The following is an 18,872-nucleotide window of genomic DNA, read 5'->3' as shown; positions in this document are numbered from 1 at the left end:
GTGACTTTGTAGCACTGATTTATTTCTAGCGCCATCTGCTGGCCCCCTCCAACAGTGCAGCTCCAGTTCCGTTGCGCATGTGTTACACCCCTAAACTCACATCTTTCTTTTTTGGTGTACCAACCTCCTTCCATTAGCCTTGCAAACAACACGGAAACAAGGATTACCGTCATCAGCTGCTTATCCAGGAGTTCACTTCTTCACTTCTTAAAATAAGGTCTGTTATCGTTCAAATATAACTGACAGCTTATACATTTTATGTTTTTTTGTGAGAAGACCAAAGCAGAACCGAGCCACAGCACGAAATAACGTTCATTGTGACGTTAAGAGAGTTAGTTTCATTTAAGCTCAGCCGTTATTGAGCAGCCTGAACCCAGCACGACCGGTTGTTTAAATGTTCAAAGACCAAAGTCAGGGCTTTAAAGTTAGCTAGTTAGTAGGTTAGTAAGCTGCGAATGACACGGAAACACACCCAGGAATTAATTAATGCAATTAAACTGTGTCTCAAATATGACGTTGTGACGTTTGAAATGTTGATGTTAATGTCGAAAATAATAGTCATTGCGCTGTTGTAGTGAATTGTCAAATGAATGTTATTGTATCCATAATGTGACTGTTAGCTGTCATATAAGGTCGCTCCATCAGCTGAAAAAGTACATGTATGTCACTGTAACCTTATGTATATCAAAGAGGTTATGCCACATTTGCCTATATTATGGTATTGTTGTTACATTGTCATTAATGGTCAAAGTTTGTTTTTTTTAAAACGATATTTCTACTTAAATTTGTTCAGAAATACAAACGAATGCATCTGAAAATGAAAGTTCCTGTTCTGACTTCTCTTCACTGGGCTGGGCAACTTTATATGGTCCATTTGCCAGATGTAAACCCACACTATGGTTTATATGAGCAATATTAGATGATGGCTTTAAAGATACTTTAGAATCAGAGATCATAATATTTGACTTAATCACCATAGTATCCAAGTATCCATAATTTGTGATTCGGCAACACCCACTGGTAGATTCAGCATATTGTAAGACAAACAATATCAGGTAGGGGTGTGCAATAGGGATAATTATAATTACATGACATGGCACATTTTTTGGAAAAGCAATTGAGTAACAACTGCCTGTTATTTGGCTAATCCAGAAAATGAAACGGCTAACTAATAAAGACACTTTATCATAGTGATGCAAAGATTAGATCGAAACAAAAACATTGGCCTCAAAATGATATTGTCTCATGGTGTGCAGTATATCGTCTAATCATATTAGCATTATTATAAAGGTGTCACTACGATTCCAAAAGAGTTTTGATATCTCATCTCATCTCATCTGATCTCATCTCATCTTCATCCGCTTATCTGGGGTCGGGTCGCAGGGGCAGCAGCTTTAGCAGGGGACCCCAAACTTCCCTTTCCCGGGCCACATTAACCAGCTCTAACTGGGGGATCCCGAGGCGTTCCCAGGGCAGTGTGGAGATATAATCTCTCCACCTAGTCCTGGGTCTTCCCCAAGGCCTCCTCCCAGCTGGACGTGCCTGGAACACCTCCCTAGGGAGGCGCCCAGGGGGCATCCTTACTAGATGTAGATGTTAATTTTGATATCATAAATCCTAAATAAGTCATAGAGTGTGGTCTATACCTTCTCTGTAAAGTGTCCTGAGATAACTTTTGTTATGATTTGGCACTGTAAATAATATTTAATTGAATTGAATTGTATATCAAAGTCACAATTCTACGAAAGCCTAATGCATTTAGTTGAGCAAAAAAAAATGGTCTGTTTCCATGAAATGTCGAGATGCCACATAAATCTGCCGGAGCAACTATCTCTCTTTATTATCTTGTTAAATTCAGAAAAACGGGGTAAATATTTTAACCACGTAAATGTAGCGCTCTGCTGTAAGATTCGATTCAATTTACGATTACAAATTTTAGCACAGACAACTACGCCATTTTTAAACTATGACGTCTTGGTTTGTAGAGATCAAACGATTGTGGCACCTGTCATTTACATTTGTCAAATGATTCTTTAAAACGTCAAGTGTGTAAAGTGCCCTTGTCTCCCTCAACGTTCGGCTCACGACCTGCTGACCTGAGTGATTGTGTTTCAGGTGTCTCTCCTGTAAACGATCGTGGCTGACAGGAGTCAAGTTGGCAGTTTCTCTGTGATGATGGGCAATCACCGTAGTTAGTTCTGTCAGCATGACCATGGAAGCTCCAGTCACAGACGCCCCTACTCCCAACTCCTCCACCCCGTCTGTCCCGGCCCCCGTCCCCCTGCACCCGGCCGTCGCCCCGTCGGTCCAGCTCGGCTTCACCGTCCTCTACACCACTCTATACGCCGTTCTGTTCCTGGTGGTGTACGTGCAGCTCTGGCTTCTCTACCTCTACAGACACAAAAGATGGAGCTACCAGAGTGTCTTTCTGTTCCTCTGCCTGCTCTGGGCTGCCCTCCGCACCACCCTCTTCTCTTTTTACTTCTGCAACGCTCTGGAGGCCAACCACCTACCCGTGGCAGTCTACTGGCTGCTCTACTGCTTCCCTGTGTGCCTGCAGTTCTTCACTCTCAGCCTTATTAACCTGTATTTCACTCAGGTGAGACTGGGGACTATTGGACAGTGGCTGTTTTCATGGAGCTGGGATACGCTAGCTATAATGTGGAGGGAAATACTGATAGAAATTGACAGTAAAAGATTGGAAAAATAATTGGTCTGGGGATAAAAAGACTTCATGTCATAATTAAAAAAAGTTTCACGGTCTTTAGATAAACATTGAGCAGGGGATTTCCATTCACGAGCTGGCTGACAAACAGATCAAAGTGAAACCTTGTGGAGCTCAACAGAGAAAAAACAAAGACAGGACACATCTTTTGCTTTTACTTTTGAGATGTTTGTGTTTACTCCATTGCTTATTTCTCTCTTGTACCACAGGTGTTACTCAAAGTGAGAGAGACTTATAGCTCAGAAGTGGACAAAGGAGTGTGAGTTTCACTCCACAGTAAAGCGAATAATACTGCATCAAGCTTTTTTCTCAGCTGGGTACTAATCGGTAATCTAATCCGTCACTCTGGCTCCTCAGGTGGCTGGCGCGGTGCATGTACGGTGCACTGAGCGCCATCTTCCTCAGTGTCAACGCGGTCTGCGCGGCTCTCGGGGACAGAGGAGCCGCCGGCGGGTCAGGGGAGCGGACCTGGAGTCTGGTCCTGGTTCGAGTTCTAGTCAACGACTCGCTCTTCATCCTGGATGCGGTGTTACTGGCCGCCTTGCTGTTGCTCCTGACCAGACACTCGCGCTCCACCAGCGCCTACCTGATCAGCAAGGTGTGCGATGCGTCAGTCTTTGAAGTGACGGCCAAATGATCTGATGCAGCAGTGACTTTACTTTGAGTAAAATGGGAAAATGAACAGAAATTAAAGGGGCCCTCTACCGATCTAAAAGCCCGATATCTCCAGAGCAAATCACACATGCGAGTTAGTCTGGAGCCTCTGAGTTCATTTTGGACTTCCAAGAGGTGTTCGCAACGTCCGTAGACCAAAATGTGTCAACATGAGCCAAAAATGATGTCATCCCTCAATTAGTGTGATCTACTCCTGTGACTCGTGTATCTTCCGTGGCTCTGAAGGAGCTTTGTCAAGTCTGATAAGTTTACCTGAACGACATCACCATGACATCACAACGGTTATCTCAACTTGTGCTCTCAGACTACACGTTTATAATTGAACTGCGTTACAAACTGGACTTGTGGGTGATTACCATTCAAGATGGGTATAATGAGAGGTAATAATGCATTATGGGAATTGTAGGGCTCCATACTAGCGGCTCAAACTCAGAATATCCCATCTGCTGCATCTATTTGGACCATTACTTTAATAAGACAACACTTGTGAATCCCTCACCTTCTGGAAGTGCAATTGTGGCCACATCTTAGGAGTGCCCCTTTAAACATGAGCCACGTTTTCACCTTCCTCTGTAATAAATGTGTCTTTTTTTTTTTTTACCTGGCCAGGGGACCACAGTGTGTCGTACAGCAACACTGGGAGCAGCAGTGATCTTTTTGTTCGCCAGTCGAGCCTGCTACAACCTGTCGGTGCTCATTCTGTCTCAGAACCACCGAGTGGAGTCGTTCGACTTTGACTGGTACAACGTCTCCGACCAGGTGATCTAACGTCCGAGTCAAGGCGCTCTCAACCAGCGCATTGCTCAGGTCGGACAGTAAATGGCTGTCATATCTCAGAAAACGTCATGATAAGATTTATAGCCATGGCCAGTAAAAATGCCACATACTACTAGATAACTGTTTGTGTGTGTGTGTTTGTTCGCAGGCTGACTTGCGTAGTGAGCTGGGCGACAGGGGCTACCTGGCCTTCGGCGCCATCCTCTTCATATGGGAGCTGCTCCCAACCAGTCTGCTCATCCTCATCTTCAGAGTTCGCCGGCCGGCTCAAGAGGTAGTTAACAAATCAGACAGAAACCGGACTGAATGTCAACTAAATAAAGATCTATAGAGACGAAACGTGACGCAGGATGAGTTTTGCTGAAGCAGTGGAACTCATTTAAACTTGTTTTTCATTCTTTTGATTTTCACAGAGCAGCAGCATGGCCGTTAACAGCAGGGTCCTACCCCGTCCATTTTTCTTCGATGACCCGCAAGGCAGCGATGAGGATGCACCTGTTCCATGGGCACGCACTTCACATCCACACTCAAGGTACTGTCATCAAATGATCCTCTAATCAACATAAAGTCCATGACCAACTTTTGATATTGAGTTAATGATTGAAGGTGGAAAATGCAAACATTCCCCTGTCCCAGCTTCCCCAATGTGATAATTGACTGCTTCTCTTTGTTTTATAAAGGGCTGTAAATAACAGTGATTTAATAATATTAATAATAATAATAGATCAATTTTATACAGGGCTTTTCTCAGTACTCAAAGACGCTTTACACATAAATAAAAATAGACAATCAAACAGGAAGCATGTTAAACAACACTAGAACCGACCCATCACATTAATAGAAAAACAGAGGGTGGAGGATGGTGGATTTTACTTGTTGTAGGTGATCCTGAAGAGATGGGATTTAAGCTGACGATGGCAAAGGCTCGGCCCCCCAGGGTGCGATGCATGATTTCAGTTGTTTTTGTAATTACTTGTTTTGTCTGATCAGCAGTTACTGTGATAGAAAACAAATGAAAGCAACATAGCAAACAATATTCACATTTGAAAAGCTTCAACCTGATACTTTTTGTCATCATTGTAAATGGAGTATGTTTGCTATTGGAAGACCTCACTCTTGATTCAGGAAAACTTTGGCATGTTCACCACTTTAACGTTCTATAGACCAAACAAGAAAAAGAATAATCAAGAAAATAGTTGGCAGATTAAATAATGATTTTAAAAAACAAAGGTCCTCCAAGGTGTCTGCGGGACAATTGATGCAAGTTTTAAAATATATATCATAATCTTAGGGCTTTGAAGGTCCCATATTGTAAAAAGTGAGTTTCTTTAATTAGTATTTTAAAGCAGGTTGAGTAGCGATATAAATACTTTAAAAACATCAAAACTATTCAATCCTCAGAGAAACGCACACAGCCTGTATTCAGAAACTGTGTCTTTAAACGAGCCGTCAGGACTCCTGTACAGTTGGGATGTCACAACTTAACTATATAAAGGTAGAACGTGTTGCTACAGTGACCTTACAGTCATTCCTCAGCTGCAGTGACGTTGCAAAGATGCCGACAGTGCAGCTGCAAAAGACTCTGAAACTCTGACCAATCAGAGCAGACTGGGCTTTTTCAGGAGGGGGTCTTAAAGAGACAAGTGCTGAAACTGAGCGTTTCAGACAGAGGGTGAATACAGGTATACTCAGACAGGCAGGATTAGAAAAAAAACACACAAGAAAGGAACCTGAAAATAAGTATAATTCCTTTGAATAAACCTTTAACAGATTAAGTGTTTTGGTCTACATTTCTACATTAGGTGTATGTTCTGATATGCTTCTTCTTCCGTCTGTTTCAGCTGGTACGGATCAGAGAGCGCTCCTCTCCTGTTTGCCAGCAATCCTCCAGACCAGAACCACCAGCACCACTCGTTCTACTCCACCCCCCAGAACTGACGGCCACTTCTTACCACTATCGGGGTCACTGAGTCCTTGATGACTTCATCTCAAGGATAGAGCGCAACAGCCAGTGGTACCTCCCTCTGTGAACAGTTTTTGCACTGAAAACCTCAGGAATACATCAACAAACAGTGAATATACTGTACACCTTGTATTTTTTGAATAGAGAATATTCTTTTCTTGGCCCAAAGGGAACAAACTAGGCAGAAGAAGCCTCGACAGACCAAACATTGTGCTCAGTGATCTCCTTATAAAGGATTATGATTTAGTCACAGTGTGTAGGCTTATTTTAAATAAGTCATTGTCCTGTTGTTGATGGGAAAAAGTAAACTAGTTCTTACGATTCCCGAACATTGCACATTTAGATTTGTTAGCATTCCTAATCAAATTAATGCACATAATTTAGTTCATAAGCTTTCAGCATGTGATGAAGACCAGTAATGTCTTTTGCTACTTTTAATAAATAATTCTACATAAGCAGATCTTCTCTCTCTCCTAACCTGAGACTTATACACATAGATATAGAATGAGAGTAGAACGGAGTGTCATCATTTGACGGGTTCAAGAGAAGATGGCGATTGTTGTCGCGGTGACGACACACGTCAGTACGTCACAGTTTGAGAGCCATTTAATAGATGTAATTTATAAGATGTTTATTTGTATTAGAAGAAATACAAAGCAATTCAAATCAGCAGTCCTCACTTCCTCTCCACGCTTCATACTGCTCCACTGCTCGTTTGTCGCAAAACCTTTCCTCAGTGTGTCCGTGACTCAACGCAAGTTGGTTTATAAGGAACCCACTACAGCGGAAATGGTCCGCAAATTATTATTTTTTTTCTAGTTTAAGCATGAGGAGTGAGAGTGGTCAGGGTAAGAATATCCCATCAATCAGAGGCATAGTAGGGCGGGTCATTCCTTCGCAGCCCGGGAAAGAAAACATTGCGTACACATAAAAATGACCAATGCTCTGACAATCCTGCGTGTGTGAATGTCCATTCTACTCTCATTCTATTTCTGTGCCTCTACATTACCGCGGGTATTCACATCGCTGAATTGTGTCTGATAGTTTGGTTTGTATGTCCCTTTTTACATTTTTTGATTTTAAAAGTTGATTTAGATTCTTATTCCCCTCCTGTGTAATTGTATTTGGATGAAAGTTTAACTTATTTTTTAACTATGGTTCTTATCATCGTAGCTATTAAATCAAGCGTTATACTCCATGTCCTTATTGGAACGAGGCTTCCTTCTAGCAGGTCTCTCACATGTGACTTTGACGTTCGATCCCAGGACTGATGTTTACTATGTAAACAACAAAGCAATAAAACATTCTAAATCTGCTTGTTCAGCCTGCTGCGAAGCAGAAGCAGGAAATGCATCTGAGCATATGTACCGTGTCTTCACCTATGAACTACAAACTATGCATAAGTAGTGCCAACATTTTACAACGATGTTTTAGATTTGTACATTTTACAACGGCTCTACTTTTGTACTTTGTCTTTTATGCAGGTTGCACTGTATTTCTCAGCTCTGGGTTTCTGCAGAATATCCTCATTTCTCAGAAAGTTTCCCTCAAAGAATGATGTCATTTGGTGCTAATTATACAGAAAAAACAATTTGATTTGGTACACACAGGTTAGCTGAACATAAAACATCATTTTGAAAAGTGAATAAAAGAAAACAATTTAACAGATCACATGTTTCCAGTAGTAAATAAATACTGAATGAAAATGTACTTGGATTGTAAGATTTATCTTCCCTATAACTCGTAAGAAAACATGTGCAATTACTGTAAATTCAAGCATTTCTGAGTTACGTAATGATAATAACATTACTTTTACAACAATAAAAGAAGACGTGTTCTGACTGAGATTCTTGTTGTGCTTTTCTGGCAAAATAACATTTCTTTTTCAAATTATTTTAGCCTACAACACTTACTTAAAAGGAAGATTTGTACGTATCCATACAAGTAATGAGTTTATTTTACAGCCTAATCTTTCATTTAAAGGCAACATCAAAGCTACGACACAGAAGGCATTAGTTTTGATCATACTATATACTAATGCAGCATCTGTAGGCTACAGGACAAGATCCGGTGGTGGAAGCGTTCTCGAGTAGTATTGACCAATCACGTTAGAGCAGGCTTTGGTTGAATGCAGGTAAACACAGTCCGTGTGGAGGGCAAACAAGGATGAACGCATTTGCCAAAATGCAGTCTCGGAACCCATCGCCTGATCATGATTTAGTGTTTGCTTATTTATCTGCATTCATGAGCAGATAACGGTTTACAGAAACCCCGACTCCATTCTTGCGTCTCAAGTTGCTAATTGGACCGTAAACAATGACTGCTGCTTGGAAGAGCAAGTCCTGGCCCGGATATGCTGGGCTGCACCAGAAAGCCTGAAATATTCACCGTCGCCTGTTAGAGAGCCGATGGGTTCAGCGATTGCATTAGTCTGAACATACACACCAATGTACGTGTTGTGCCACTGCCATATCAGTCAAACAGTTTATTCTGCATTATGTACAGATCATCCTATTAAAACTCTTTATACAGTATGTACACATTCAAATAAATCCGTATGTTACAGCGACTGCAGTGGCAACAGAAGAGTGATGAATGTGAAAGAAAGAGAAAGCCAAAGCAGTTCATCAACTTCCCTTGATTTGAATTCACTGGATCAGACACTGATCCAGGTGCTGTGTAACATGTTGATGAGGTGAACGGCACCACCTCTATGCTGACTAAAGCGGGATTAAACAAAATCAGAAGTGCAGGCAAAGACCTGACCGACAGTAAAACTACCAAACACAAATCCAAACGCCGTCTCTGTCACGCGGGTTTGAAACTCTGCTTCCACCTGATTAAACTTACAAACATCTGCAGTACTCTTATGCAGTAGTCATTCTTTGAGGGAGGGGGGGGAGTGAAAAAAAAAAAAAAAAAAAAATCACGCTAGTGCTTTCTGACCGAGAAACAGTCCAGATAAGCCGATCATTGCATCTCCGTGTAGCCGTGAGTCCAACCCGACACAGCGGGAGACCTGGGCCTGTGGAGGGCGAGAGCCACGAGGAAGAGAGGCAATGAAGAACCAAAGCAACCGTCAATCAGCTCAGAGTTCCTGTTGGTCCGGAGCAAAAATGTCTGAGTCAGAACGCATGGATCAGTTATCCGGAGGGGGTGAAGACGACGGCGATGGTGTCTCCAGCTTACGAAGGCGGCGGCGCCTCAGCTCAGCAGCGTTGGGCTCTCCGTCCTCCTCCCCAACCCCCGCCACTCCTTCGTCCATCTCTTCTTTTCTTTCCGTGTCCGAGGCAGTAGAAGTCGAGTCGGCCGGCTGCGAGGAGACTGTAGCGCCGTCCGCCTGCTCAGCTGGGGAAAAAAAGAGATATTGAATCAGGGTCCAAGGGTTTTTGGATTGGTCTCGGTGGTCTTTGTGGGGGATGTGAACTGTCAGTTTACTTACAGCTGGAGGAGTCCTTCTCCTGCCTGGTACTGTCCTCGCTGCTGCCAGCTGCAGGAGGAGAAGCACAGCTGGTTGTCCCACTGGCTTCTCCAGCGCTGCTGCCCGCCCGGGGAGGACTGTGAAGGACACAGCAGCAGAGGGACAATGTTACACCCTGTTCTTTCTTTTAAAAGGGGTAAAACTTAACTGTATTACAAAGTCCTCCAACCCATGTGACCACATAGGCTGTTTGTTCCTGCCCTCTAATATGATCCACAGGGGTGTTTCCTAAATAAACACCCCTACTGGTGGCAGCTGATCAACATGTCGTCCTACCTAAATGTAAAGGTTGCCCTTCACCTCACTTCCTCCTTTGCTCCTGTCAGAATTAGTACGGCCACTGGAGGCCGCCGCTACTATAAGCGCTGTACAAACAATCTCGGACAGTTAAATATATACCCATAATTTTCAAAATACCTCAACACATTTGGAGACCTTTTTCATCAGTACATACTGCAATAGCATGCGTAGGCTAACTGCATTTAATGACCAATTCTAGCTTCATTTGACAAAGTTTGGGAATATGGGATCTAGAAAAGGTTCAGTTACGCGAGTGTGGCGACGGTGCTGAGGTAGTGGTGGATGTTGAGCATGGCGGCGTCAAGCAGGGTGTGGATGTTCTGAAGACACTGGAGCCTGGCCTCGAGGCCCCGCCTACCTTCGGCCTCCAGCTCGCTCAGCTCCTCCTCTGACAGCCGCGACAGAGATGGAGGAGGAGGAGGCATTGATGACACTGGAGGAGAGGGGAAGAGAGAAAAGGTATTCACACAAACTGGTGATACAAACCTCTACTTACCACTGATGTTGTTGGCAATAGGGAAGTTAGCAAAGAATGGATATATATTACCGGCATATTATATTATATAATACCTGTGTAAATAAACAGTAGTATGCATCTTTTAGGAAGCACAAAGCTATAATTAGTCCCTTCCTTTCCCTCTGCCAGCTGAAGATGCGTAACCATGGTAAACGTTGTCAACCTCAGCTCTGCAGGCCTCAACAGATAATACTAAATTACTGGGAAAACTATGCAACTAGTCGTAAGGTTGACAAAATCACTGACTTTTAAAATAAATGTAAATTGAAGCGTTATGACGTTACAGAGCTGCCTATGTTGTCGTTTTACTGACGGTCTGTTATGAACGTTGTCATTACTACCACATTGCCTTGTGGGATATTTATGCCGGCATAGTGTCCTGTGCATACTATTATATTTCACCGGAAATAATATGCAATAGTATGCAACTTGATTTTGAAAGGTTTGCCACATATGAAGTTCATCTTCATTAGCATTAATCTGCGTGGGAGATGCTGCAGCTGAATGTGTTCACTGCAGTTGACTGTATTTAACCTTAAGCCAGACTCCCAGTAGCCCAGATTCCTTTCTGATTTCAGTGTTGAACTCTTGAGCCACTCATTGAAAGGTTACAGTAATGTGTGTGGGCTATAAAAAAAAAAAATCACATCAGAGGGGAAAAGTTTGTTCGTGATTGTTCGATTGACACTGACACAAGTGTTGTACATGTAGTGGGAAATGCCAGGGACTTTCACACAGTGTTGCTATGGCAATGCTCAGCACTACCTTAAACTAAGACTGAACAAACAAGTTAGACAATATAATCATCCACATGACTCCTCCACATGCATTTAAATGACTGTTATTAATGTTTTATTAATTATTATCCTAAAGAAGAGTAAGACGACCGCCGTGTCGCCAGAACTTTACTTCCCCGTCTTGTTTTAAATTTCTACAGCAGGTCATCTTTTTACAATAAGGTAACATAAGTCGTTGGGTGTTGTGTGTGTTTGTGCCTACCGAAGGGAGGCGGTGGTGGCATGGGCAGCCATGGTGCAGAGGGGAAGGGAGGAGGGGGGAAGGAGAAGGGGAAGCCTGGCATTGTTGACCCTGGAGCAGCAGCAGCCCCTGCAGCTGCGTCTGCAGCCGACGAGGCGGCCTGGCTGCTACCTGATGAAACAAACGCACAACATTATGGGTAGATGTCAAGCTATCCCAGAGTATAAAATGAAATACAACAATACAGGTGCACAGACACTATCTGTAACATTAAAATAGCAAACTGTTTCAGATTCGGGTTTGATTTTCTTTTTTTCCTTTTCGTGCTGTAGTGAGTCTTTAATGGAGCGAATTTGAATTTGTTGCAGAAGAGCACAAGCTATCCTTACCAGCTGCCTGCGTAGCCTCTGTGCTGCTCTGTGGGGCGCCAGAGGGACCAGGAGCTGCTGCAGCAGGGGGAGGCACTGCAGGGAAGGGACCCCAGAAAGGGAAGACGCCAGGAGGAAAACCAGGCAACATGCCTGGGGCCACTGGAGAAGAAACAGAACAAAATAGATTGGTCGAAATGTGCATTTACCAGCTTTTCAATGTGATCAGCAAGACTACTTTTTAAATTACGTTAGAAAAGTTAGACTGAAAAACTTATCAAACAATATTTCTGGACTACTTTCTCAAAATTTTAAGTCCTTACATTATTCTAATTTTCAGCTTCTTTCTTGTATTTTGAGTTTCTACTAGAACATGTTTACATGCTTTAATGTTCGAAAACACATTATTTTTGCATGTGTGACTTTTAAGGTTGCAGCTTTTTTCACAAGGATTGTGTCATTTTTCTACAAACAAACATTTGTACCATCTGATGATGTTATTATAGTCAATACAGATGCTACGTAGTGGCTTTAAGCCCATGATTAGAAGTGAAACAGTCCTGATAGCAGTAGGTATACAGGCACATTATGCCTGCAAAAAAGATGAAGGTACCCAGGTAAAATACTAATCTCAGCTACTGGAATGTGCTGGCCTGGAAACCAGACAGATCTGTCAAACTGGTATTCAATTTGTGCTGAACACTTCCATTCAGAGAGATTTCTAGCCGGCCTGGCTGTGGGCGGACCAATCACAACAGTTTAACTCATGTGGGGCGGGTTTAAGACAATGACTGATCAGTCTGCAGGTCAGTTCAGCCGTTTTTCCGGCTCACAAAACTCCGATCAAACTGTCAAACTAGACAGCGATGATCAAACATGACTCAATATTCTGTCACTGTTTTGTTTATTTCTCAATTAAAATGTTTTCAGAAACACATTTTAGGTTATTATTTAGCTGTACTCTGAGACAGTTTGTGACCCAGTCGCTTGTTTTCCACTGAGCAAGCATTGCCGTTTCGTTGCTGTGATTGGTTGGTGATGCCAGACTAAGAATGCTCAGTATTACATAAGTTGTTTCACAGGCTCTGGTTTACTCTTGCACAGTGGCTGTTTTACATCTGAGGGCACCCACATGACATGCATTCTGCACTGCGTAGCTAGGAGTCATGTAGTGCTGCCCGAAGCAGGAAGACAGGGGCTGTGTTCAAGTGTACTTGTCTTGATGCTCACCATTGGGGGGTGGTGCTGCGGGGGCGTTGGCGGGGGCCGCAGGAGCAGGGGGTGGAGCCTGGGCTGGGGCTGGTGTCTGATTGTTATTAGACGCACGGAGGACGTCCATGCGGCAGGTTGGGCAGGTCTGCTGCCTCTGGAACCAGGAGCGTAGGCAGCTTTGGGGGAAAAGAGGAGGGCAACAACATTATTTGAAACACTAAATAACAAACACTTACAAGTACAATGCTAAAAGATTCTTGCTTCAAGTCCTGCTTAATTTGCTACAAGTGTGTTTATGGTTTAAATACAGGAACGGTTTGTGCCATCAGTTACTGCAGATGCGGACATTTACGTTTGTTTTCAGTCCAGAATCTTTCATGCTGAGTCAGACCTGTCAGACTGTTGACCACAGGACTTACCTGGAGTGGAAAATGTGATTACATGGTAGTTTCTTGGCTCCAGTGACCATTTCCTCTCGACAGATGATACAGACGTTGTCAGAGGCCTGCAGATCTTCAGGAGTAGCATCAGGGTAACTGACCGCAGGCAAAAATAAGAAGAGAAATTAACAACAGAAGACTTATATAGCAGAGCACAGTCTGAATAAAACCTTAATATCTAAATATCTGCTTTCAAAAATCCCTGGCTATAGATCATTAGCATCACTGAATACTGTCCGGAAAGAGGAACTTACAAGCAAAAAAACAAAAACAAACCAAAAATGCAGCTCAACACTTAAAATACACTGATACCGCTTGACCGTGTTTTGTCTACCTAATATATTAATAAATAAGAAAGACACACTGGTAAACAATGATTTTTACAAATACAATCGGGTGCAATCAGGAAAGGCTGAACACAACTCACAGTGTATTCATGTTGCGGATGGCTCTCCGAGACATTATAGCATCTGTTACAGCTTTCTTGAACTGCCTGAGAGAGAAGAGCAAAACCATACCAAACTGAAAACGTGCCTCAAATGTTCATTAAAATACCCAGTGACAAAAAAATGATATTCAGTCACTTTGTAAGAGGAGCTGAAGTAACATTCTCACACAAACATAGAGACACGCAGCCGCTCACCTCATAGCCAGATACATGGGCCGGATGGCAAACAGGGGGAAGGTGTGGACCTTTATCATGATGGTCATGAAAGCGATGTACAGCAGCACTTTGATGAAACCTGGGATAAAAAAACAACTAATATTTAAGTATGACTGCCACCAGTTTTGTCTTACACACTACACAAACACACAGTCCGGAAGAAAAGAGCCGAGGAAAATATCCCAGCATCTCCTTGTGAACTACATCTGTACCTGTGAAGAGCTCGGTGTAGAGCATATAGACGGCCTTGTTGTCCCAGGGGTTCTCACTCTGCAGGTCGATAGTGTGCAGAAGGTACTTAATGAAGGTCGTCAGCACCATGGTCAGTAGGATGGCATACTGAGGGACAAAGAGAGTGAGGAGAGGCATCCTATCAAGATCAGTTGTACCTTTTGTTGTTCTGTATGTATGTATATATATATATAAGTTATACAAGTATATTAGCAGGTACAAAAACAATGCCTGAAAAGGAAAAGTAAGAGGTTGGGGTAAGGCAACGTGGGGTTTTATTTCCAACATGTCAGATCTGTTGTTGTTTTTTTAATTATTTTAAATTATTGTTGAGCATTTTATTCCATTAGATATTACACAGCTTATTGTGGGTTAAATAAACTCCTTATAGCTAAAAACACAGAGCTCAAATCCAACTTCAACTAAAGTATGACAAACCTCAAATCCAAAAACGAGCTGGACTGAGGCTCCTCGGGTAATGATGCTGTGACAGGCATGGTTGACAAACAGGAAGTCCAGGACAGCCAGCAGTCCCATGAGAGCTGCAGGAAAGGAAGAACAGTGACTAACAAGTGTGACACCTGTGAGGGGCTGGGGTATCCGCATGTAGAGCCAGCTCCATAGAAACGTAGAAGACAATTCCTTTGACTGAAGCCAAAATAAACAAGAAGATTTGGTATTTAAAACCTATTTGATAGCCAGTTATTTTAAAACTCTAACAGCTACCGGGACTGATTCTTGAAATCAGACTGGATGTGGCCAGAAAGCCCTTACAGAGCTAAAAGACGTTTATGCCTTTCATACAGTTTCACTGAGCCTGAGACTTGTTTTATAAGTAGAGTCGATACAACAGAAAGAGGCAGAGACAGAAGTTAAAGATTTTTTTTAAAAAGTGTGCTTACACAATACTCTGAAGTGGAAAATCCAGGATATGTTTGGACTCCGTTCCATCTGAAAGAAAAAGGAAATGTTATGTACAGCATCAGTTTAATCAGTTTGGTAAAGCCTCCCGTACTAACATCCTCTCCATCCAAGCAATACTTTTCACCGTATGTCACAGTGAGGGCCCTTTACATTAAATTTGTGACTGAATTACCAGTTGAACCACATCAACTAATAATGCGTGTTTGACTCTGGTATGCCACACACCATCTGTCCCATCCTTTGTCCCACGTTTCCTTTCTACCTATAAACAATGTCCTGCAGTAGGGATACAGCAAGTGAAGTATGCTGTGCGCTATGTAAGATAAGGAAGTTGTTTCTCTCTGATCACTCACAAAGTCCACCCGGTCCTCAGCCAGCCAGTGGAAGCACTTAAGGAAGAGCAGGAGTGTGAAGAGGGCGACGAAGCGAGGGGAGAAGTCGTCCCTGAACACAGTGAATGCCAGGCACGTCTCGGTCACAGCGTACCAGGAGCGCTCAATGAGATGCTGATGGTACAGAGGAAACACACGTGAATGCACATAGCGGCGGATCTACATTAAACTGAATGTGTGTTTTGATGAGATAATAATAAAAAAAAAAACTCTACCTCCATTTCTGCAGCCCTTAGTTGTCCAAAAAAGACCTTCCTCATGAACTTTCCCAGCAGAAACACCAGCACAAAGGCCTGAATGTACAACACCTGAAACCAGAACCAAAACAGAAATGAAGAAGCTGATTTGTCACAAACCAAAGTCAAGATTGAAGTCACTTTAGCCTCGCTCTTACCGCCATGCTGGGGCTGCTCTTGGTGAGGTAGACCACGGTCGGGTAGAACTGGTGTTTGAGGAGGTAAGCATGCGCCACCACAGCCCCAGTCAGTGCCAGACTGGTGGCAGTTACCAAGGCTGATCGCACCATTTTGGACTCAGCTACAGATACTGTGGTGGGGGAACAGAAGAAGGGAGAAAAGGAGAAGAAGGCTGACTGATGTAGCGGAGCAGCATGCAAATAAAAAGGGGGCACTTTGCTGGATCATTTTGGTCAGGATCCGTCATTAATAACGTGTTTGGTGATTTGCACTTGAAAATGCAACAAGGTTAAAATACAGTGGATTTAAATGTTCAAGATATGTATTTGGGACTACGCTGAGCAGCATTGGGTGTCTTTGTTTCAGCTTGTTCAACAAATGCTGTTAATACATGTTCAGACTATTTGCACCATGATCTTGCTCAAATATTAACATATATTCTCTGATATTATAGCAAGTATGTTCCGTCATAGATCCTACGTGTCTAAAGCTTCATAATGATTTTTACAAAATAAGATTACACATTATGTGCAATAAGGGCAATGTATATGTGCAAACTGACAGCTGCATGCACAGTTAGGGTGATATAGAAAAAAGGACAAGCAGAGGTTGTATCCTGAGTTCTGGGCAATAAACACTGTTCAAAGAAATGACTGACAGTGCATAGAAGCGGTAACTTTGGAGAGTCCTGGGTAACAAACTGATATTCGATAGACTGAATTAATGAGGAAATGAAACAGCCTGTTTCTCTAAGATGTCTATGTATCTCAGGCAACACTGTCACTCTGACAGCACATGAGGAAACCTCACTAATGCAAAGCAGCATTTTCAAACCTCCAATGATTGGCTCCAGCTAAGTTGTGTAATTCAAATCAAAGTGATGCGTTTGTTACCGATTGGGTTATAGCATTCTTGGGGGTGATAACTACTCGTGGCTACATAACAGAAGGTCTTTAGGTCTATCAGTGTAAGATCTGGGGAGGACACACAGAGACGTCAATCTGCCAAGTGTCAATCCTTACTACAAATAGCCTCTTGAAATTATCAATCTGATGTAGCACATATGAATGAGCTTTTGAGTAATAGGAATAGGAAAAATATAACTTTGTTGAATATTTTGTTAAAACAAAGTTTAAAGTCACAGCTGGAGTATTAGCTGAATATGCTTAGTGACCCGGGCAACAAAACACAGTACATCATGCATCAATGCAGGTCAAATGTTAAAAATGACACTATACTATACTATTGCTTGCTTGGTGTAATTGCCTCCTGCATAGACGCTAAGCAGTTAACATTGTGTCCACTCCCACTATTGCATCTACAGAGTGCCTCGCTGCTATGATACATTTCTCACATTAACTGCAGCTTAATAAACAGGCGTCTCTCTTTATTTCGCCCACCTTAAAGTAGCAACATATACACTTGCCTGCAGAAGAGGCAGCTCTTTCTAGCTAACTTAGCTCGCTAACGTGAAAGCTAACATGGTAAAAATTAAGTCCCAAAAACCCGACCAACATTGTGAGAGACTTACATAAGACATTAAACTTGTCACAACGCTGAATATGTATCTGTTTGTATTAGTAACGTCACTTAACTCAGAGACTACCTAGTTAACTGCCACAGACAGGTAATCAGGTTAGTTAGCTCCTGTTAGCTACCGTTAGCAGGTACCGTCACAGCTGTCAGGACTCACCGACTCGATATCTGCGGAAGACTTGCTCCTCGGTTAGGTTGACGGACGTCTCCTTGCCTGCTAAAATCTCTCTATTCTTATCACCTACTCCATTTCAGTCGTTTACCAACAGCCCCTCTGTGATATTTATTATCCTCGTCCCTGTTCGTCTGGCTACGTGTTTATCTTTGGCTCGCTCCTCGGGAGCCACATCACATCCGGCTGCCACGGTAATTTGACGCAAGAGCAACTTCAGACAACAGTGACACACTTGATTTCTGCCAGTTGTTAAAATGCTTTAGAAAGATACACTGTCGCCAATATTTAAATCATTGATATATGCATTGAATCTCATATTTTTTAGTTCTATTTTTAAATGCAATTTGTTGTATTGTATTTGTAAAGGTTGAGTGACCCACCTCTTTGGAGATTTACGGTAATACCAACGTGGACCAATAGGAAGTTCTGAGGCTGGTTCATTGTGCTGTCTGTAGCACAGGCTGTATGTACTGTACCACAAATGTGTACAGGCAGAAAACAACTACAGTGGGAATATAAGGATATTATGAAATATGCTAATGAATAATATGGGCGCAAATCAGTCAACAAAAGTGGCTGAAGCAAATATGTTTAGTATGACGTATGCCACGTTTGTCCTAAATCTCATGCTCAAACTCATGCTGCACATGCTTCAGATTCTTGAAGACATTTTGCCTTTCATCCAAAAGTTTCTACAGTTAGTCTAAACCATAGCTCCAAATGCGGCTTTCTGGAACATTTATTTTACTTCTTAAAAAAACAAATTGTCAGCTTCTCAAAAAATAAATGGAAGAAAAAGATGCAAACATGCATGATCCCTGTTTGATCAAAAAAGCATTGGCATCAATTGGTTATTTGCCACAAAGCTGATATAAAGATTATTCAAAAGGACATCACAGATGTTTCAATCCAGAATTTGTAATACTCGATCGGATCATCATGCCTTTCACGATTGAGTTTTCCATCCAACCAATAAATGTTTTTCAACAGGCATTTGAATATCACAAAGAACACGTATTAGTGTGAGCAGCTGTAGATTTATTGACTATCAAATCTTTACTGCAAACAGAAACGAGCTGTAGGCATGATTCATTTCAG

The 18,872-nt window shown here is 42.4% G+C and overlaps 2 protein-coding genes across 2 annotated transcripts; one reads left to right on the top strand and one right to left on the bottom strand.

Moving 5' to 3' along the window:
• The first annotated feature begins 160 nt into the window (after positions 1-160).
• Positions 161-7,869, top strand: gpr137 (G protein-coupled receptor 137). The gene is made up of 8 exons (XM_083915751.1): positions 161-217; positions 2,116-2,599; positions 2,935-2,984; positions 3,083-3,323; positions 4,010-4,159; positions 4,326-4,451; positions 4,591-4,709; positions 6,019-7,869. Exons 2-8 carry the CDS (start codon positions 2,207-2,209, stop codon positions 6,113-6,115), a joined length of 1,176 nt encoding a protein of 391 aa, XP_083771877.1. The 5' UTR covers positions 161-217; positions 2,116-2,206; the 3' UTR covers positions 6,116-7,869.
• A 318-nt stretch (positions 7,870-8,187) lies between these two features.
• On the bottom strand, positions 8,188-17,909 carry syvn1 (synovial apoptosis inhibitor 1, synoviolin). The gene is made up of 16 exons (XM_083915598.1): positions 17,757-17,909; positions 16,042-16,193; positions 15,863-15,955; positions 15,609-15,761; positions 15,234-15,282; positions 14,770-14,873; positions 14,313-14,439; positions 14,080-14,179; positions 13,864-13,929; positions 13,416-13,532; positions 13,015-13,172; positions 11,806-11,946; positions 11,438-11,587; positions 10,171-10,354; positions 9,583-9,698; positions 8,188-9,488 (listed from the first exon to the last, which is right to left on the bottom strand). The coding sequence occupies exons 2-16, from the start codon at positions 16,171-16,173 to the stop codon at positions 9,280-9,282; spliced, it is 1,899 nt and encodes a 632-aa protein (XP_083771724.1). The 5' UTR covers positions 16,174-16,193; positions 17,757-17,909; the 3' UTR covers positions 8,188-9,279.
• Positions 17,910-18,872: the final 963 nt, after the last annotated feature.

This window comes from Echiichthys vipera (genome assembly GCF_963691815.1).
Source record: "Echiichthys vipera genome assembly, chromosome: 6".
Classification (NCBI taxonomy): Eukaryota; Metazoa; Chordata; class Actinopteri; order Perciformes; family Trachinidae; genus Echiichthys; species Echiichthys vipera.
The sequence above is the reverse complement of the archived record's forward strand: the minus strand, read 5'-3'. Positions and strand labels throughout refer to the sequence as shown.

Coding starts and splice junctions, on each gene's coding strand:
- syvn1 (XM_083915598.1), bottom strand. CDS start 16,173: ATGGTGCGATCAGCCTTGGTAACTGCCACCAGTCTGGCACTGACTGGG. Junction 13,533..13,863: donor ATCCGCAACATGAATACACT/GTGAGTTGTGTT, acceptor GCCTGCGGTCAG/TTACCCTGATGCTACTCCTG. Junction 10,355..11,437: donor GCCACCACCGCCTCCCTTCG/GTAGGCACAAAC, acceptor CCTCTCCTCCAG/TGTCATCAATGCCTCCTCCT.
- gpr137 (XM_083915751.1), top strand. CDS start 2,207: ATGACCATGGAAGCTCCAGTCACAGACGCCCCTACTCCCAACTCCTCC. Junction 2,985..3,082: donor TCAGAAGTGGACAAAGGAGT/GTGAGTTTCACT, acceptor CTGGCTCCTCAG/GTGGCTGGCGCGGTGCATGT. Junction 4,160..4,325: donor GGTACAACGTCTCCGACCAG/GTGATCTAACGT, acceptor GTTTGTTCGCAG/GCTGACTTGCGTAGTGAGCT.